The sequence below is a fragment of the Corticium candelabrum genome, chromosome 5 (genome assembly GCF_963422355.1).
Source record: "Corticium candelabrum chromosome 5, ooCorCand1.1, whole genome shotgun sequence".
Taxonomy (NCBI): Eukaryota; Metazoa; Porifera; class Homoscleromorpha; order Homosclerophorida; family Plakinidae; genus Corticium; species Corticium candelabrum.
In genome coordinates, this window is record NC_085089.1 from 7,819,831 (window position 1) to 7,839,051 (window position 19,221).

A 19,221-nucleotide genomic window follows, 5' to 3' on the forward strand; every position below is an offset into this window, starting at 1 on the left:
CCCGTCTGCTGAAATGAATGGATTTGGTTTGCTACTTTGCACGTTTCTCCTTGCAGTTGCTGGTGTGCCGTTGTATCAGCAGACACAGGTTCCGGTTGCTGACCGGGTTGTTGACCTTCTAACACGCATGAACATCCAGGAGAAAATCAACGAGCTGCACCTTGTCCACGACCATGTGCCTTTTATACAAGAATACGTCAATAACAAGACAGGACTTGGAGGAATAAAGATGGCCGCATTCTCTGCAGCTGGGGACAGTGCCCTGTCAGTTGTGAAGGCAAGAAATGAGGTAACTAAGAAACCGCGTCATATAGATTGACGTTGACTGACATACAGTAGTGGTTGTAGACGTTGGAAACACTGAGATAATCACATTTAATATTAGCTGATGATTTGCTTGCAATTTAGCTTGCTCGTAAAATATTTATGTTTTACAGTAACGCTGAATAACGGTCATTGTGTGGGCGGGCGCCTTTTAATTAATTAATTAATTATTAAGTGCTAGCTATAGCTAGGGTGCATGTGACTGCGTGCGCGCGCGCGCGCGCGCGCGCGCGCGTGTGTGTGTGTGTGTGTGTGTGTGTGTAAAATAATGAGCAGGTGTCAAGTGGGAAGATATATACAAGTAGCAGCTGTAGCTCATAAACACATTGCTTTACCACAGCATTGTTTTTGGCTTGTAGTTACATCATTGCTCTGACAATGGACTATTAATTAATTAAGCTTAGGTATACAATTTCATTCAGACTGGTCACTGATGAGCAGTTGTTATCTAAGTAAGGCAGATGCATTTATAAAGGTTCTATTTCTGTCACCAACTTTAAATTAGTCAGTTTGTTTTGAGTTCAGCTAAAAATCTTTCTATTTAATAATACTTGTCTTGCAGTGAACACTTATGTTACAAAGTTGTTAATCAATGCAGAAAAAACCAACAACTTGTTTTCGTTATGTTATCTGTTTTGGTGTTTACAGTCTGTACACTTGTTCTGTCGAGGATACAAGAAGATTTAATTCCAATTTGTGTCACTGTAGGTTCAACACAAGCTTATGAATTCATCTCGACTCGGCATTCCAGTAAGTGCATGATCTGTTAGAGTGATGTACAAACACTTGTTACAAAACCTCTTGTTTATCACAATCTAGACGATGTTTGTACAAGAATCTTTACACAGTGGAAGTAGTGCTGGTACCATTTTCCCAATGCCTTGTCTCATGGGAGCATCTTGGAATCCGGATCTAATACAACAGGCAACTCACCTCTAACTCACTTGTTTGTGTGTGATTTAATATTGTGTTTTGCTAAAGGCATATGATGTAATAGCTCGCGAGACTCGTGCTATAGGAGCTGATCTTGCCTATGCTCCTGTTCTTCAAGTGTTTACAGACCCTCGATTTGGTCGAACACAAGAAGGATTTTCAGAGGTGACGAAGGGCACTGTTGATATACATAGCTGCTGTGCATCTGTAAGCATTACTTGTATATGCATTATGTGAGTAGGATCCATTTTTAGTATCGGTGTTGGGTGCAGCTGCAACAAGTGGATTACATGGTGGTGTTACTGGAGGACCATTGACATATATTGATCAGGTTGGCTTGTTGCTCTTTGGTATAATTTGATAATTTGCAGAGGCATTTACATTTGTGTTGCATTTTATGCATTAAGTACATGCACTCTAAGTTTTGGTGAATCTGCCACGTGCTTACATGTACACTGTACACTAACATGAACACACCAACGGCAGCACTTTCGTACTATAATTACATGAGTCTCTAAGTGCAGCCATTCTAGTGAGAAGAATAGTTGAAGTCTTTGTTTGTCTCTTATGTAAAATTGTTGTCTCTAATTGTTGGTGGTGACCAATCCGTTCAAGAAACATCTTGCAAGCAATTTGTATTCCTAACATTGGAAATTCCTATCTTTTGCAACAGTCTAGAGAGTGTAGATGTTGAGTGAATTGTGATGTATTACTACTGCTGTAGTTATGTCGATTTGTCCACCAAGTTTTGCATTAGGCCAAGGAGGTGAATGTTGGCTGGTTCGATTAATCACATGTATCTTGTACACATGTTGTGTGTACTGGAGGGACTTACAAAACAATTGAGGCTGATTGTCAAATCATACATCTAGAATGTATAACTTCAAGATTATTTCAAGATTATTAGGCGTGGTATCAATTTTCTGTGAGCAGGATTATTACATGTGTGATAGATGAATGTTATAGCCAAGAAACTATATCATGGCTGTACAATGTTGTTTGGCTAGTTTTACTTTATTGCCTTTCCAAATAGTGTGACAAATTACTAGACAAAGTAAGATTAAGATAGTAGACTGGTGATACTAGAATCTCTAGGATACAATACTGACAATACTAGATTAGAACGATTAGAAGAGTAAATGATTAGAAATGTCAACATTTAATTTTCCACAAAGTTAATAAAAGGAAAAAGCAGCAATAAGACATTGCAGCTGAGGGGATACAAACAGCAACACTAACAAGCTACAATTGCCAGTTACGTAGTCAGTAAATTTAGTCTCTTTGAGCAAGGAAACAGCAACACAGACAGGCACAGAATAAGATCCCTCCCACTAAGAGATAGGAACAAATAATGATGCCAAATGAGAATTTCATTGTCAGATCATCACAGTAGTTGCTGTTGAGAGCACCAGTTGTAGTGTTCATCTTTACTGGTGTGTACCTAAACAACAATAGGTGAGCAACTCATCCAACAACATTAATTAATTGCGTAGCTGACTCATTCCAATTTTGGAAGACCCAAACATTGCCAGCAATGAACCAGGCAAAGATGAAACACGCCAATGGGTCTTTCGAGGCTTGGTTGTCGTCTTCCTCATTTCGTGATCCATGAAAGCATACACGGAATGATGTTTCAATCATCTGGAAAACACCCATCACGACGAGCCAGATTGGTACGTATTTCTGTATTGGGCAGTCGTACAAGTTATGGGCCCCTGTGTTTCATTAGATGAAAATATTGTCTACTACATGTACAGGTAAGCATCGTTAGCATAGTGTTGTTACCAATGGCAATCATTGTAATGGGGATGCCCAGAGTTATTCCCAAAATGAGCAACAAACATCCTGAAATTTACAACATTTTTGTTATTAGAGACACCTATATCTATGTATTCAATTTTTTAATACAAGATAAATGTCAACATTTTTGTTATAGACACTTAATGCATGTATTCAATTTAATACATTAATTAATTAAGATAAATGTCAATGTACAGGAACTGACCCAGTGACGTAATTAATCCAATACATCCCTTGCCGCCTGTTTCACGCTCGTCACTGCCTCCCAGACTGAATCCTCGACGTAAATTCCGGCCAATCTGATTGGGCTTCATTTTGTCGGGAAATAACGAGCCATACGAAGGGGGAGCATCTACAGCGTGGGAATTACATGATTTATTGTTGCCTCGTGGGAATAGGTAAATTTGCAAAGCTTACCACTATTCATTTCTGCGACCAGGCTTTTCTTTGCTCAACAATTCAAGTGCTTTGAAACGCGTAGACACTGTTTGCGCAGCTTATAGAAGTGAATATATCACGTGCACCTTGTCTACCGTTGCCTAGTTCAGACAATTGGCCGAAATCAAAGTTGCTTTTGTGTGAGATTTATGGCTTGTCTATCTGTGCTAGCTCTAGTGTGCTAGAGGTTGTGCACCTTGAATTACTTTTCTTGTATTTGTTTGTACAAGATGAACTACAGAATATTTTTGTTAGTTATTTTACGCTAGATTTGCATATATTAGGCGACTTCCTGCTTAGTCAATTAGGGTTGTAATTACAGTATTAGCATTTTTAGCTTACTAACATATACTTATTTATTTATTTACTAATTAACTCTATATATAGTTGCTGTCTATATGTACAGGTCCCCGAATAAAGTGAATATTGATACCATGATCGTCACATCTACTTTGATATAATAGCTAGAAAGCGTCAGAAAGCTGTTGTTTTCTAGCAATGAACTCTTGACAAACTTATAACAAGAGAGACAATTAGGTTACAGAATAAGGGAAATTTGAACTGTTTGTTGCGTTCTTTCAACAAATATTAGGTGACTGTGCAGAGAAGTGCTGTAATTCGCCCAGTAAAGAATGGGCTAGTCGGCTAGTTTTCTATAGTGTAGGATTACCGTATTGCCATTTCAAATTCATTTACTTTCTTTGTCTTAGTAGTTTGACAAATCACTAGACAAAGTAAGATTGCAATAGTAGACTGGTGATACCATAACGATATCAGATTAGATGAGTTACAATTAGATGAGTTACAATTAGATGAGTTACAATTGGCTGAGTTACAATTAGATGAGTTAACAATTAGAAATGTCAAATCTTATATTTCCGCAGAAGCCATAACGATATTAACAAGAACAAAAGCAGCAAAACACGTTGCAGCTAAGGGGATACAAACAGCAACAATTACAAGCTACAACTGTCAACTGTCATTTTTCAAGAAACAGCAGCAACACAGACAGAAACAGAGTATGATCCCTCCCACTAAGAGATAGGAAGAAATAATGATGCCAAATGAGAATTTCATTGTCAGGTCATCACAGTAGTTGCTGCTTGTTATGTTTGTCACATTCATCATCTTTACTGATGTGTACCTGAACAACAATAGGTGAGCAACTCATCTGACAACATTAATTATTTAATTGATAGTGTAACTGACTCATTCCAATTTCGGAAGACCCAAACATTGCCAGCAATGAACCAGGCGCAGAGGAAACACGCCACTGGGTCTACTGAGCCTTGGCTTTCGTCTTCATCGTTTCGTGATCCATGAAAGCATGTACGGAATATTGTCTCAATCATCTGGAAAACGCCCATCACAATAAGCCAGATTGGTATATATCTCTCTATTGGACAGTCATCCAAATTACTGGCCCCTGTTAGATGAAAGAGGTACATATAGATAGTAGGTATCGTTATCATTAGCATTAGCATAGTGTTGTTTTACCAATGACTATCATTGTAATTGGGATGCCCAATGCTATTCCCACAATGAACAACAAACATCCTGAAATTTACAAACTTTTTGTTGTAGATACTTACTAAAATGCATGTACGGTACTCAATTTGAATAGATAAATGTATGTATACCTAGTGACGCAATGAAGTGAACACATCCCTTGCCACCTGTTTCACTCTCGTCACTGCCTCCCAGACTGAGTCCTCGACGTAAGTTCCGGCCAATCTGATTGGGCTTCATCTTGTCGGGAAATAACGAGTTATACGAAGGGGGAGCCTCTACATATCGTGGCATCTGATTGTACAAGTTGCCTAGTTAGGAATAGCTACATGTAGAAAATGCTTACCATCGCTTTCTGCAGACATTTCTGACACCAAGCTTCTTGTTGGTCAACGATTCAGATACTTTGAAACGCGTAGACGCTGTTGCGCAACTTGTAGAAATGTGTAGGTACGCAACCTATCACGTGCACCGTGTCGATATTGTCCCCGGAACCAACTACACGTAAAAAGCTAGTTCCCTCTCGTCTCCCCTTTCAGTCTCCCCTCTCTAGCCTCCCCTCTCTAGCCTCCCCTCTCTAGCCTCCCCTCTCTAGCCTCCCCTCTCTAGCCTCCCCTCTCTAGCCTCCCCTCTCTAGCCTCCCCTCTCTAGCCTCCCCTCTCTAGCCTCCCCTCTCTAGCCTCCCCTCTCTAGCCTCCCCTCTCTAGCCTCCCCTCTCTAGCCTCCCCTCTCTAGCCTCCCCTCTCTAGCCTTCCCTCTCTAGCCTCCCCTCTCTAGCCTCCCCTCTCTAGCCTCCCCTCTCTAGCCTCCCCTCTCTAGCATCCCCTCTCTAGCCTCGGCTCTCCCCTCATCTCTAACCTCTCTAGCCTCGTCTCTCCCCTAGGCCTCGCTCTCCCCTAGGCCTCGCTCTCCCCTAGGCCTCACTCTCCCCTAGGCCTCGTCTCTTCCCTAGGCCTCGTCTCTCCCCTAGGCCTCGTCTCTCCCCTAGGCCTCGTTCTCCCCTAGGCCTCGTCTCTCCCGTCTCTACCTCGCCTCTACCCTCTCTAGCCTCCCCTTGTCTCTAGCCTCGTTTCTACCCTCGTCTCTACCCTCGTCTCTACCCTCTCTAGCCTCGTCTCTCTCCTCTCTAGCCTCGTCTCTTCCCTCTAAGCCTCCCCTCTCTAGCTTACCCTCTCGTCTCTCCCCTCTTGTCTCTCCCCTCTCGTCTCTCCCCTCTTGTCTCTCCCCTCTCGTCTCTCCCCTCTCGTCTCTCCCCTCTCGTCTCTCTCCTCTCGTCTCTCTCCTCTCGTCTCTCTCCTCTCGTCTCTCCCCTCTCGTCTCTCCCCTCTCTAGTCTCCCCTTTCTACCTCCTCTTACGTGTAGTCATGTGACGCGCGAGCGCTGCATGGAGAAATGAGGCGAACTAAGTCAGAGCCAGGCTAGTCAGAGCCATATAGTCAGAGCCGTATGCTAGTCCTTTAGCTCTAGCGTGTCTAGAGACTGGGCACTCTGAAATACCCAAAATCATTTTTAGTACACTTTCTTGTTTCTACAACATGAACTGATGCAATTGCTACGTATGCGTAGTCTAACTTACGCAACCTGTCACAAAAATTCCGGTCCGGACTAAATTTGGCAGCCAAGTCTGTACATTTTTGCAGACATTATTGGCAGTGTACAGCCCCTATTTTGTTCACGGGTACTATTTTGTTTACGCGTTCTGAACCCGTCGTTGCAGCTCCTATTTTGTTCACGCACATTTCTTCCTCTCTACTCGCGTTTTCGTGGCACAAATTTCTTTTCTTCTAGCAAATGTGCTCTAGACACGGCAAACTACATAGAAATAGAGAAGAGTAACCTTGTTCTGGGCAGCAAGTTGCCTATTTTGTCGATTTTCACGCAAACAAAATAGTACCCGTGTACAAAATAGGGGCTGCTAGAGGCTGAGCAGCTCCTATTTTGTTCACGGCTCCTATTTTGTTTACAGCCCCTATTTTGTTCACAGCCCCTGTTTTGCTCACAGCCCCTGTTTTCTTCACAGCCCCTATTTGGTTCACAGCTCCTATTTCGTTCACAGCCTACAGTCCCTATTTTGTTCACAGCCCGTATTTTGATTGTTCACAAGATCTAGTAGTGTTCATGCACAGCCCCTACTTTCTTTACAGCCTTATTCCGTCTGAACAAATTAGGACAGTGTAGTTCCCGGAAGAATGAAGTCCCCGGAAGAATGAAGTCCCCAGTAACAGCGGGAGACTATTTGTTTATAGCAACTAATTGGTTTCGGCTTTTTACGTCTCAAATGGGCATGCTTTACTGCGGAGGACATGACAATGGTCACTAGATCTAATTTTACCCTACTAAATAAATTTTCTTCTGTAATATGTAAGATGCTATCATCACGACATTCAGAAGATTGTGGGGGTGAAGCCCTAGAACTTGCAAGGTAAATTACATAAACGATTTTGATGATTATATACTAGATATTCAGATTTCAGATACTTATGTGAATAGCAATTATTAGTGTCATTCAGGAGCTGCTGCTGAGGCTGCCAAGGACGAGGTTATTCCAACGTAACATAAAATTTTAAAGTCTATTGTCAGACAGCAAAGCTGTTTAGTTTACGTGAGCTATCATCTTGGATGTTCGTATTTGTAATAGCAAAATGATTTATATATAGATTATATTCAGATTATAATTTGGGTTTCTATTGTAGGTTAGACTTTCCCACTTAGGTGGGTTCTATCTAAGTTTAATTAAAATACTAAATGCCAATCTTTGGAATACTGTGATCTCATGTTCACAAATCACGATCAAATTACACGCATGGGAACACGGGGAAAGCATCCATATTGTTAATTCTGGGGAAGTTTACTCTCTCCCATTCACCCTACACTCAATTGGTGTCTAGAATTAGAACACAGACACAGATGTTCGAGAACATGCATGGGGAAAACATGCCGATTAATTCTGCATGACACGTCCTCAAGATGTAGGGAGTCTTTACCATGTCCCATTTTCTCAACTCTCCGTAGGCGTCTAGAACTATTATATGTATACAAATTAGCGGCTGTGAACAAACTAGGGGCTGTGAACAAAATTAAATAGGGCTGTGAACAAAACAGGGGCTGTAAACAAAATACGGGCTGTGAACAAAATAGGGGCTGTGAATAAAATAGGGGATGTGAATAAAATAGGGGATATGAATAAAATTGGGAATGTGAACAAAATAGGGGATGTCAACAAAATAGGGGATGTGAACACTACTAGATCTTGTGATCAAAATAGGAACGAAATAGGGGCTGTGAACAAAATAGGGGTTGTGAACAAAATAGGGGTTGTGAACAAATAGGGGCTGTGAACAAAATAGAGGTTGTGAACAAATAGCCCCTATTTTGTTCAAGGTTACTATTTTGTTTGCGTGAAAATCGACAAAATAGGCAACTTGCTGCCCAGAACAAGGTTACTTTTCTCTATTTCTATGTAGTTTGCCGTGTCTAGAGCACATTTGCTAGGAGAAAGGAAATTTGTGCCACAAAACCGCGAGTAGAGAGGAAGAAATGTGCGTGAACAAAATAGGGTCTGTGAACAAAATAGGAGCAAACATGAACAAAATAGGGTCAAATATGAACAAAATAGGGGCCGTGAGCAAATAGGGGCTGTACGGGCAGAAACGTCCACTGGAACGGTTTTGGACTGGCACCTTGAAATACCTAAAAACTTTTTTTAGTACCTTTCTTGTATGTTTCTACAAGATGAACTGCTGCAAGCAGTTACTATCTACGTAGTCTACGCTAGATTTGCATCTAACTTAGGTGACCTTCTTAGCAATTAGCTTTGTTATAAAAGTATTCTAAGTTGCGAACATATTTATTAATTAATTAACTCAATGTAAAAATAAGAATTTTAGTTGCTGTTTTCATGTACATGCATGAATAGAGTGAGAATATTGATATCATGATCATCACATCTACTAACTTTGATAATATAACAGAAAGTGTCAGAAATTAAAGCGTTGTTTTTTAGCAATGAACTTACAACATAACAATGATGCAATAAGGGAAATTTGAACTGTCTGTTGTGTTCTCTAATAATAATAATAATAATAATAATAATAATAATAAAATAATAATATTATTAACCGCCGTGGCTTAGTGGTTAGCGACAATGGCTACCACTCCATGGTTTGGGGGTTCAAACCCCAGTGACGACAGTAAATTGTGAAACTTGTCTGTCTTTCTTTCTCATGTTTCTCTAGCTTTATCCATGAGACTATGACTCGTTTCAGTCGTTGGGGAGTTTCTGTGGTCTGGCAAACGGTCCGTTGACGATGACGTTCAGTGCTTTCCTGGTGGTCGTTGATATCTACTAGGCGTGCTGTATCGAGTACGCGGTCACCGTAATGCCTGCAATCTATATCGAATTGGCTAGTCATTGATCGCCGTATGGACTACACGGAAACATGTACCCCGCTGGGCTCACCTGCCGGGTTGGTGGGCGCCCAGATGGGGGTGAAGACCTCACTTGCCCATTATGGAGGGGCATAACGACATAATTAAACACTCAGTTTAGTAATGTACCTCAGTAACCTGGGTTAGTATGTAGATTTAACAATAACACATAAACTTTCTAATAATCAACTAATAATAATACATCACAACCTGCAGCACTTACAGAAAACAGTGCTTCTGGGATCTACTTGGATCCTTCGTAAAGTCATGTCTTCTTTCTAGACAGCCGTGATGGTCTAAGTACTTCTGAAGCAGGGTTTGCTTTCGGTACTTGTAATAGACTTTACAAACCAGACTGATCTGGTTGAGCACGACACATTAAAACGAATCAAACATATGATTGTAAAGAGAAATGTTGTATGTTTAGCTGTAACATGCCACTCATTTTTAGTTCTAAAATCTTACACATTGCTAGCAATAAATTACACATAGACAGCAGGATATAGAAATCTAAAGACTCTATTTTACAACATTTAGGTGTACCTGTTTAGTATAGATTTGTTGTTTATGCGGTAACTTCTAACTCTTTGGGCAGAGAGCATGCCTTGTTGGTCTACACTGTACACAGTCTACTAGTTGATTATTTAGTATTGAAATATCACAACTGAGGTATTAGAATGTTGTTGACAATTTTGTTTCTACCACATACCGATTGTGTTTACTTCTTTGTTTGTTTGATTTTGTGTTTGTTTGGTTCTGTTTGTTTTGTTTGTTTCTGTTTGTTTGTTTGTTTTTATTTGTTTGTTTGTTTCTGTTTGTTTCTGTTTGTTTCTGTTTGTTTGTTTCTGATTGTTTGTCTGTTTCTGTTTGTTTGTTTTGTTTGTTTAATTGTTTCTGTTTGTTTGTTCATTTCTGTTTGTTTGTTTGTTTCTGTTTGTTTGTTTGTTTCCGTTTGTTTGTTCAAGTTGTCTAGCAAACGGCTTTGATGTGGGACAAGACTCTGTCAGACTGGTGTCACTTACACATCAACCAACAAATTGTGCAACATAACTATAACAGTCTAATTAATTATTATATGATGTGATCTCCATGTTGGAGCAATATCTGTAAAATCGACTATTTCTTTACAAATTGAGACATTAATTGACCATTACCGGTAGTCTTCTTCATTTAGAATCACGTGACATCGCTAGGTAAGCATTACGCGGCATATGGACAAACACAAGGCGGTCTCAATGCGTCTCCTGCCGACATGAATGAAAGGACTCTACGTGAAGTGTGACATGCCGGTCGTACACTTGCAATGAGGTAATACCAAGTGTTGATAGGTTTACTTGAAGCCGTGGAAAGCGTATGGTCAGGCTGGTGGACGAGGAGCTATGCCTGCTCACAACACGATAAACAATGTTCCTTGCCATTCAAATGTTTGGTTGTTGGATACGGTGAGATACGGTTGTTTAGCAATTCGTTATTGGATTTTATGTGTGTGCTTGGTTGTGTTGTTAGGTGTTTCGTAAAGAGTTTGGGATTGAGTATGGAATTACGATCAGTGACTGCAATGATATTGGTGTGCTAGTTGATTATCGAGCAGCAGCCAACAAGTCACAGGTTAGCCTTATATGGCTTATCATCGTGCACTTACAGTTGACATCATATCTATTACTGATATAGAACTTGCATTATCATTTTGTTTGTTTGTCTATCGGTGTGTTTTTCTGTCTGTCTGTCTGTCTGTATGTATGTATGTATGTATGTATGTATGTATGTATGTATGTATGTATGTATGTATGTATGTATGTATGTGTTTCTGTCTGTCTGTCCATCTGTCTGTGCTTGTGTCTGTGTTTCTGTCTGCCTGTCCGTCGGTCTGTGTTTCTATCTGTTTGTCTGTCCGTTTGTCTGCCTCTGTGTGTGTGTGTGTATGTGTGTGTGTGTGTGTGTGTGTGTGTGTGTGTGTGTGTGTGTGTGTGTGTGTGTGTGTGTGTGTGTGTGTGTGTGTGTGTGTGTGTGTGTGTGTGTGTGTGTACACGCTGCGTGTGCATGCGCGTGTTGGTGTGTACATGTTATTTGTCTGTCAGGCTGCTGCCTTAGGAGCTATTGCTGGTGTTGATTTGGATTTGATGTGTGGCTCTGATGATCGCAAGTTCAGTTATATACACCTAATGGAAGCATTGAAAGAGGGTTTGGTGAGACTGCTGATACCACACTGGTTTCTATTCTTGTAGTCATCTACTGAAGGTTGTAGGTAAATGAGACAATTATTGATCGACGTGTGATGGATGTGCTTGCAGAAAAGTTTGCAGCAGGTTTGTTTGATAATCCACTTACTGATGAGTCACTTACAAAGGTAATATTACTTATTGTTATATGGCTACTACTGCAAACGTTTATTGTGTGTTTTTGTTAATTAACAGGAACTTAACAATGCAACTAGACAACAGTTGGCTCTTAGTCTGGCAGAAGATGGTATTGTGCTTGTGCAGAACAATGAAACTCTTCCAGTGGAGCATGAAAAGCTCAAGGAGGTGCTGTCTCTGTCTGTCTGTTTGGTTGTCTGTTCTTCTGTCTGTCGGTCTGTCTTTCTGTCCATCTGTCTGTTTGTTTGTCCATTTGTCTGTCCATTCGTCTGTCTGTTTGTCAGTAGTTGTGTCTGTTGCTTTTCTAGATTGCTATTATTGGTCCATCGGGGAGCTGTAGTCACTCTCTGAACAGCCACTGTAACTAATGCACCTTAGCTCTGTGTTGTGTCAGTGGGTGACCATACATCATGTTTAGCTCTTTGTGATGCTCAACAATACATGCTTGGCAGCTACATTGCTCAGCCGTCACTCCCTTCTCATTACATTGACACTCTTTACGACGTCATTAGTAATCAGACAAATTCTTCAGTAAAGTCAGTTGTCGCACGTTCTCTATTTTCTCTCTTTGGGTTGATTCTTGCATGACAAGGTATTCACGTGGTGCCAACATTGATGGACCCACGTCAAACAAAATGATTGAGGAAGCAGTCGATGTCGCTGAAGGGTGCAGTTGTTGATATCAATGATATGATAGTGACTGTGGAAATGTGACTTCTGCGATCTGGCAGTGCCGACCTTGTGGTGCTTGCAGTTGGTGACTCGCTGTCAACATGTGGAGAGTGGAGGGACCGTGACAATTTGGATTTACCAGGTGCTCAGCTTCAGCTCTTGAATGTAAGCATAATGTTTGCATGTTAGTCACATGCACACACACACACACACACACACACACACACACACACACACACACACGCACTGAATGTCTCCGTTTCAGGCAGTTGCAAATGCTGTGGACGATCCACAGAAGCTTGTTGTCATCCTCGTCAATGGTCGGCCAGCCACATTTGGTTCTCAAAATGAAATTCTAACAAAGGCAACACGACAATCATCATTCGTTGAATAACAACAACTCATAACGACGACTTCCAATTCTGTGATTAGGTTGGTGCTGTGCTTGTTGCATGGAGACCGGGTCAAGCAGGAGCAATGGCTCTCTGGAATATTATAACAGCAAAGTACGTGTGGCAAATACGAGAATACTTGTAAACTGTGATGTGTAGAGATACTGTAGTATCAATGTCAAATAGGACTGTACCAAGTGGCAAGTTGGCGCAAAGTTGGCCAAGGTGTGTTGGACAAGTTGGTGGACCATCATCCCCGTGGTTTGCTTTGGTAAGTTGAGATTGTATTGTTGCCGGCCATTTGACTGTGTGTGTGTGTGTGTGTGTGTGTGTGTGTGTGTGTGTGTGTGTGTGTGTGTGTCTGTCTGTCTGTCTGTCTGTCTGTCTGTCTGTCTGTCTGTCTGTCTGTCAATACATATATTTTCAAACATTGAACTATTATACACCATCTAAGCAAAGCAACGTGTGTGTGTGTGTGTGTGTGTGTGTGTGTGTGTGTGTGTGTGTGTGTGTGTGTGTGTGTGTGTGTGTGTGTGTGTGTGTGTGTGTGTACTTTATCATACACATATACACTACTGTACAGAGAGAAGGGAAATGGATTGCTAACAAGAAGACAGATTATTATGGTCAAAGTTATGATCCTTATGTTGATGAGCCTTCCACTCCTCTCTTCCCATTCGGATTTGGGTTGTCATATACAACGTTTAATTACACCAACCTTACAGCTAAAGTGGTAAGTTATTGAATAACCTGTGAGGTTGTGAGACGAAAGAACTGCACTCCTCCCTGTTAGGTGACGTCTCAATATACAAACCTATCTCAAGGTTAGCTCATTCTTTGTCTGTCCGTCTTCCTGTATGTCTTTCTGTGTGTCTGTCTTTCTGTCAATCTATCTGTCTGTGTGTCTTTCTGTCTGCCTTTCTGTGTCTGTCTGTATTTCTCTGTGTGTGTCTGTCTGTCTTTCTGTGTGTCTATCTGTGTGCCTTTCTTTCTGTGTCTGTCTGTGTGTCTTTCTTTCTGTGTGTCTTTCTTTCTCTGTCTGCGTCAGTCATCTATGTATATTAGTAATAGTAGTCATGATACCACCTAACAGGCTGCACAGGAGCAACGGTCTACAGCACCCACACACTCATGCACTCTAATCTGCACTAAATGAATATTGCTGCTTTTTCTAGTGATAGTAACTGCTCAAGTTTCCCTTCTCAACACTGGAAAAGTGGACAGCAAAGAAATCGTCCAGCTCTACATAACTGATCCTGTCATGAATCTTGTACGATATTGGAAGGTAAGAAGACAACAGCTGCCTTATATGTGTATCCCCTACTCTAAACCATTTTTACAGCGACTCATTGGTTTCAAAAAGGTAGCCATAAAATCTGGATCAACAGCTACAGTAGATATTGATATCAAAGGAGAGGATCTTGCCTTCTATGATGAGAATGTATTTCAATCTATATCTGGCAAAGTGTGCTTGTTAAATGACAAGTCGGTGTACTTACCTGTTATAGATGATATTTCGTGTTGTTCCTGGGGAGTATTTGCTTGCTGCTGGCGGCTCGAGTGTGTATACTCCTGTTTCCTGGAGATTTACTATTTGATAATTGGTGGAGCTGCTACGTGTACTGTTTGTTGCTTGTTTTGTGATTTATATCGTGTACCTGTAGAGGCTTGAATATCCTTATGAGTCACATTTGCGCGTGCACACACAACACACACACACACACACACACACACACACACACACACACACACACACACACACACACTGTCTGGAGTGATAATCAATGAAATGGTCGACATTGACACCATACTTTAGTCTTCTGCACACTGTATATCATAGTTGCTAACCTCTAAACTACAGTATCCTAGGATAGTGATGAATCAAGAATGCTTGTCCTTTCGGCAATGTCAAACACCGGTTTCAGTCGATGCACTCTTGGCTTCACTTGCCACTTTCAAATGGCTGCTGACTTCATCACTGAGTACTCTGTGAGCAAGAGTGGGCGATGGACTTCGTTCAATAGGCACATTTGGAGGAGTTGGCTTTACTCCCCAGATATCGTGAGCATACTGGGAGATGGTACGATCACTACTGAAGAAACCACAAGATGCAATGTTGTGAACAACCATACGCATCCACACATCGTTGTCCTGGAAAGAAGTAAGAAGTCAGGTTTACTGGTTGATGATGCTACTGTGATGATGCTACAGTACATACCTGAAAGACAGCATTAACCCGCTGTTGGCATTTCACGTAGGACCGAAAGTCAGCCAAGACGTAGAATCTACATATGATGATGGGATAATGAATGATGTGGAGTCGTGTGTGTGTGTGTGTGTGTGTGTGTGTGTGTGTGTGTGTGTGTGTGTGTGTGTGTGTGTGTGTTTGTATGAAGTCAGTACATACTACAACAATCAACCATACTGTACCTGTCATGATGCAGCAAGTGATCAATCAGGTGGTGGAAACAGTCTGGTTGACTAGGCAGGAAGTAACCATCATGAATCTGGTCCATTGCCTTTTTTAAATCACGGTCACTGTCATAATACTCTTTAGGCTTGTATCTAGATCATCATACACACGCACACACACACACACAATACAAACAGAAAGCCCATAACACATTTCCCACCATACCCTCTCTTGCCCAACTCCTCGACTTCCTGCACTGTCATCCCAAATATAAAGATATTTTCTGGACCCATTTCTTGACGCATTTCAACATTAGCTCCATCTAGAGTGCCAATAGTCAGCGCCCCATTGGCCTATACAATCACAGCCAAACTGTTACTCTACAAGAACCAACATAAAAACCAAGATAACAAACAAACCATGAACTTCATGTTTCCCGTCCCAGAAGCTTCAGTACCAGCTGTCGAAATCTAACCAAAATGGAATAATAAAGCTATAACTACATTGATTTCAATCAGACCCAACTCACCTGTTGTGACAGATCTGCAGCCGGAATCACTTGAAGAGCAACCAAAAATTAACATTTATTTAGGAACAAATTATGTGTAGGCTACCTACCTTTTTCGGCAAGACTGACTCTGTAGTTCTCAAGGTAGATGACTTTTAGACGATCACCGATAATTGGATCATTGTTCACAACTAAACGCAGTTCAGAGAGAAACATGTATGGGTGGAAGATACAGCGTCTCATCACATAATGTTGGTTTGCTTATGAGCAGTGGAGATGCCATTATCATGTGTATGTATGTATGTATGTGGCTCAATTGGTTAGAGTGTGCAGTTGGAGATTGGCAACATCCGGGACCTTCAGAGTTCAAGTGCGGAAGGGCCACATACATAAGTTTCCCTTGGGCAAGGAACTAACATACAATTGCCTCTTTCTCAGTTCTGTCCAAGCAGCAAAGATGAAGAGACTTGGTGACAAATAGTAACTGCTAGATTTAGATTGTAAAGTAGCAAAGTACCTAGTGTCTGCAGTAACCTGGGCCCTAAGGGTCCTTGTAACAAAAAAATGTATGTATGTATGTATGTATGTATGTCTATCCATCAGTCTGTCTCATTTTGCCTTCTAATTTACCGTCAGCAATAGCATTGATCAGCTTGATGATCAGCTTTGCAGTATGATAGCCAGGTGCAGCCTAACACAATCACATAATCAGACATTTACTTCTAACTCACTGACAACTCACTGATTTCTACCTTTCCACCAATAATCACAGTCCTGGGAACAAACTCCATGTCAGGATCTGCTTTCAGCTCTGATAACAACACAAGACTCCAATTAATCAGTTCAACACATACTGTAACATCATAAAATTATATCTCTGTGTATGTGGGCCTGTGTGGATGTAATTTTGTAAACAAGTTCATCTGTCTATTGTCTCTTGTGTCGACTGCAGCTCACTTGTCTGTGTCTATTTCCAGATATAAAGGTTCAAAACCTCAATTATACAAACGAAGGCACAAAATTACATAGGGTGCGTTTCCACTAGTGCCTAAACCGGTTTAACAAGTGGTTTAAGCTAAACTGGTTTAAGAATTGACCTGTTTCCACCTGCACTAAACCAGTTATATGTTAAACCTAAACCTATTTCTTAAACCTACTTCGAAGTAGGTTTAGCAAAGTGGTTTAGGTTTAACTGTCACGTGACAGTAGCGCGCTTGTTTAGATGGCTTCTGACAATGTCGTTTTGATGATATTGACTATTTTGCTGGGATAGGATTGCCTTAAAAGATGTAAGGGTCGCTAGCAAGGGGAGAGAAATCAGTAGCTATGGAGAGAGACAAGACGGTGTCTTTGGTCATCGTCATGCAAATTCCTACTAGCAGATGCTGAATCAGTGAAAACTAACAGTTGCTCTGACTCGGCGACAAAGCAGCCCAATACTTCAAAATAAGGCGTTCCTAGACGGTTTGCTTTGCACATCCTGGCTGTGCAAGTTGCTAGTGGAAACAGCGCTTTCTTGAACTGGTTTAGTTCTTAAACCCATTTAAGCTAAACTAGTTTAAGGTGCAGCTAGTGGAAACACGGCCATAATCACAAGCATCCAGCAGCATCTTCATTATTACCACATAATCCTCCTTATCCCCTCCTGAAGAGATCCTAGTTGTTTGTCTGTCTATCTGTCATTCTGTTTGTTTGTCTGTCTGTCTGTATTTAAATCTGTTTGTTTGTCTGTCTGTCTTTCTGTTTGTTTGTCTGTCTGTCTGTCAATTTCATTTATTGAAACCCAAACTCTACGTTACATTTCTAACACTAAATGCAAACAAGCTACTGAGTTCAGCTTTAGTTTAATGCCAGCTACTTTGATAGTCTCTATCGTATATGTTCTCATTTACTTCTCCAGGGACGACACGAGTCAGCTTGTGGAAGATGACTAGCGTTACATCATTGTAAGACTATTGAGAATTTTTCCTCCAAAAACCTCTACAGTCAACTTCATTTGTATAGTCTTCAATGTCTCTTGATCTTCTAGCTAATTTGTTTAAATAATTGGTAGCTTCTGATCCCCAAGTTCCAAAATGTTCAAATACCAGAGTGAAATTGAAGCCTGATGTATTGCCAATAACTTGTTGTTTTTCGTATTTGATCATCTTCCTTTCCTCCCTTCCTGCTGCAGCAAAATCTTCATCTAAAGCTGCCTGCTTTAAAGTGTCTTGGCTGAAAGGATGAGCCATGGCTACATCAAGGTCATAACTACACCCAGAGTCGTACACAACTATGTCTGGTCTATTATCATTTCCAGACTAACGATGTCGAGGTTCTTTCTTGTGATGAATCTTTAATTCATGTAGACAAGTGCTCCATGCATTTACGATTTCATCATGCTGCCACACAGGTCCACCTCCATGTTTGTATGTAAGAAGATGATATTCATCTGCCAACTTGCCACATTCACACTGGATGTTCCAGTTGACAAAAGGTGCAGGTATGTCCAACCTCAGAGATGCTGCCAAACAAAATTCGTTGGGTTTAAGTGCAAGAATCTCTTCAGTAGGAATGGCTTCCAGCCATGACCCAGCTCCCTTACCTCTTATTGCTCTAAATTCAGCTGCAGCTCTATCTGATTGTGAAATTGCAGTTTCCAAGCAGGAATTTGCATTTGCCTCATGTAGTTGACTAGATGGTTTTGTTGTAATTTCTTGGGCTGTTTGACAAACTCACTTAGATGTTGGCAATCATTACAACCAGTAGACTTGGCAGCTTGATGAATATCGATCGAGATGTTCAAGACATTATCTGTTGAAAGCAAGAGTGATACATCGTTAGTCAAGTAAGGGAACCTAGTAAGCAAGTTTGACGGAGTATGCATCCATCCTCCCAAAAATGCAGATGAAGCAATAGCATCGACCAATGTCATTCCAAATCCTCCTAATTTGATAGGAAGTGTTGCCTGTTTCCACCGTTCATCGACTATTGATGGCACTCCCAATATTCTACAAAAGGTTCTTCGAGTCATGTTGTCATGTATTTCAGCTGTAGACTGAAATAAAGATGGCGATAGCCAAGTAATTTAACTTGGGAACATGGCAATGACGTAGTAGAAGGCTTTCTGACTAAGGATCTTCTAATCGAGACAAAGCAGAGCAAAGTGATTGACCAGAGTGAGCCATGTCTTCAGACTTGGAAGGACAAAGGAAGAGCTTCCCACGAGAATGCCTAGGACCGTAGTCCCATCCTTTGTCACTTGGAATGGGCAATGTTTGGTATTAAGTGGGTCAGGAGTGAACAGCTCACATTTTGATCACATTTTGATAAGCCAAGAGAAGTAAGAGATGACTTCAGATGTAAGGCTGCATTGATGGTTGCATCAGGTTCACCAAGTAGAGAAATGTCATCTAGATATGAACTTTGTTGTGCTGTAGTTGTAACTGCTTCAAGACAGGATGTATT

At 41.1% G+C, this 19,221-nt stretch overlaps 4 protein-coding genes across 5 annotated transcripts in view; 1 reads left to right on the forward strand and 3 right to left on the reverse strand.

Annotated features, from left to right (window-relative positions):
• Window positions 1-13: 13 nt before the first annotated feature.
• LOC134180512 (beta-xylosidase-like) lies at window positions 14-14,551 on the forward strand. Of its 2 annotated transcripts, XM_062647683.1 has the most exons (23): window positions 14-289; window positions 1,033-1,074; window positions 1,144-1,248; window positions 1,306-1,422; window positions 1,499-1,588; window positions 10,607-10,708; window positions 10,761-10,874; window positions 10,939-11,040; window positions 11,511-11,618; window positions 11,678-11,779; window positions 11,847-11,957; window positions 12,098-12,149; window positions 12,208-12,325; window positions 12,382-12,456; window positions 12,521-12,626; window positions 12,727-12,825; window positions 12,894-12,967; window positions 13,040-13,124; window positions 13,437-13,586; window positions 13,647-13,677; window positions 14,029-14,138; window positions 14,196-14,294; window positions 14,362-14,551. In XM_062647683.1, the coding sequence occupies exons 1-23, from the start codon at window positions 14-16 to the stop codon at window positions 14,449-14,451; spliced, it is 2,358 nt and encodes a 785-aa protein (XP_062503667.1). In that variant the 3' UTR covers window positions 14,452-14,551. The 2 variants fall into 2 exon arrangements, 1 of the variants encoding a protein (XP_062503667.1); XR_009970013.1 differs by lacking the exons at window positions 13,437-13,586; window positions 13,647-13,677; window positions 14,362-14,551 and having other exon boundaries at window positions 14,196-14,216.
• Window positions 2,394-3,609, reverse strand: LOC134180514 (transmembrane protein 272-like). Its single transcript, XM_062647685.1, has 5 exons — window positions 3,475-3,609; window positions 3,263-3,409; window positions 3,043-3,102; window positions 2,756-2,972; window positions 2,394-2,698 (listed from the first exon to the last, which is right to left on the reverse strand). The coding sequence occupies exons 1-5, from the start codon at window positions 3,482-3,484 to the stop codon at window positions 2,530-2,532; spliced, it is 603 nt and encodes a 200-aa protein (XP_062503669.1). The 5' UTR covers window positions 3,485-3,609; the 3' UTR covers window positions 2,394-2,529.
• Window positions 4,350-5,492, reverse strand: LOC134180513 (transmembrane protein 272-like). The gene is made up of 5 exons (XM_062647684.1): window positions 5,351-5,492; window positions 5,136-5,282; window positions 4,993-5,052; window positions 4,705-4,921; window positions 4,350-4,639 (listed from the first exon to the last, which is right to left on the reverse strand). The coding sequence occupies exons 1-5, from the start codon at window positions 5,367-5,369 to the stop codon at window positions 4,468-4,470; spliced, it is 615 nt and encodes a 204-aa protein (XP_062503668.1). The 5' UTR covers window positions 5,370-5,492; the 3' UTR covers window positions 4,350-4,467.
• Window positions 14,552-14,618: 67 nt separating the features above from the next.
• Window positions 14,619-19,221, reverse strand: part of LOC134180511 (glycogen phosphorylase, brain form-like) — an 11,032-nt gene continuing 6,429 nt past the window's right edge. Inside the window, exons 14-22 of the mRNA XM_062647682.1 lie at window positions 16,527-16,585; window positions 16,405-16,465; window positions 15,885-15,965; window positions 15,796-15,824; window positions 15,686-15,736; window positions 15,492-15,619; window positions 15,284-15,418; window positions 15,072-15,138; window positions 14,619-15,004 (exon numbers count right to left, since the gene is read on the reverse strand). Of these exons, the coding sequence (XP_062503666.1) occupies window positions 14,762-15,004; window positions 15,072-15,138; window positions 15,284-15,418; window positions 15,492-15,619; window positions 15,686-15,736; window positions 15,796-15,824; window positions 15,885-15,965; window positions 16,405-16,465; window positions 16,527-16,585 (854 nt within the window). The 3' untranslated portion in view covers window positions 14,619-14,761. The remainder of the gene's footprint in view (window positions 15,005-15,071; window positions 15,139-15,283; window positions 15,419-15,491; window positions 15,620-15,685; window positions 15,737-15,795; window positions 15,825-15,884; window positions 15,966-16,404; window positions 16,466-16,526; window positions 16,586-19,221) is intronic.

What these genes read in the sequence shown, in the direction of transcription:
- LOC134180514 (XM_062647685.1), bottom strand. An exon ending in CATTACAATGATTGCCATTG is followed by an intron (nt 2,973 to 3,042) that starts GTAACAACACTA and finishes AATGAAACACAG; the next exon opens with GGGCCCATAACTTGTACGAC. An exon ending in GTCTTCCAAAATTGGAATGA is followed by an intron (nt 2,699 to 2,755) that starts GTCAGCTACGCA and finishes ATTGTTGTTTAG; the next exon opens with GTACACACCAGTAAAGATGA.
- LOC134180513 (XM_062647684.1), bottom strand. An exon ending in TCACTTCATTGCGTCACTAG is followed by an intron (nt 5,053 to 5,135) that starts GTATACATACAT and finishes TGTAAATTTCAG; the next exon opens with GATGTTTGTTGTTCATTGTG. An exon ending in GTCTTCCGAAATTGGAATGA is followed by an intron (nt 4,640 to 4,704) that starts GTCAGTTACACT and finishes ATTGTTGTTCAG; the next exon opens with GTACACATCAGTAAAGATGA.
- LOC134180512 (XM_062647683.1), top strand. Translation starts at nt 14, where the DNA reads ATGAATGGATTTGGTTTGCTACTTTGCACGTTTCTCCTTGCAGTTGCT. An exon ending in CATCCCCGTGGTTTGCTTTG is followed by an intron (nt 13,125 to 13,436) that starts GTAAGTTGAGAT and finishes ACTACTGTACAG; the next exon opens with AGAGAAGGGAAATGGATTGC. An exon ending in ATCTTGTACGATATTGGAAG is followed by an intron (nt 14,139 to 14,195) that starts GTAAGAAGACAA and finishes CCATTTTTACAG; the next exon opens with CGACTCATTGGTTTCAAAAA.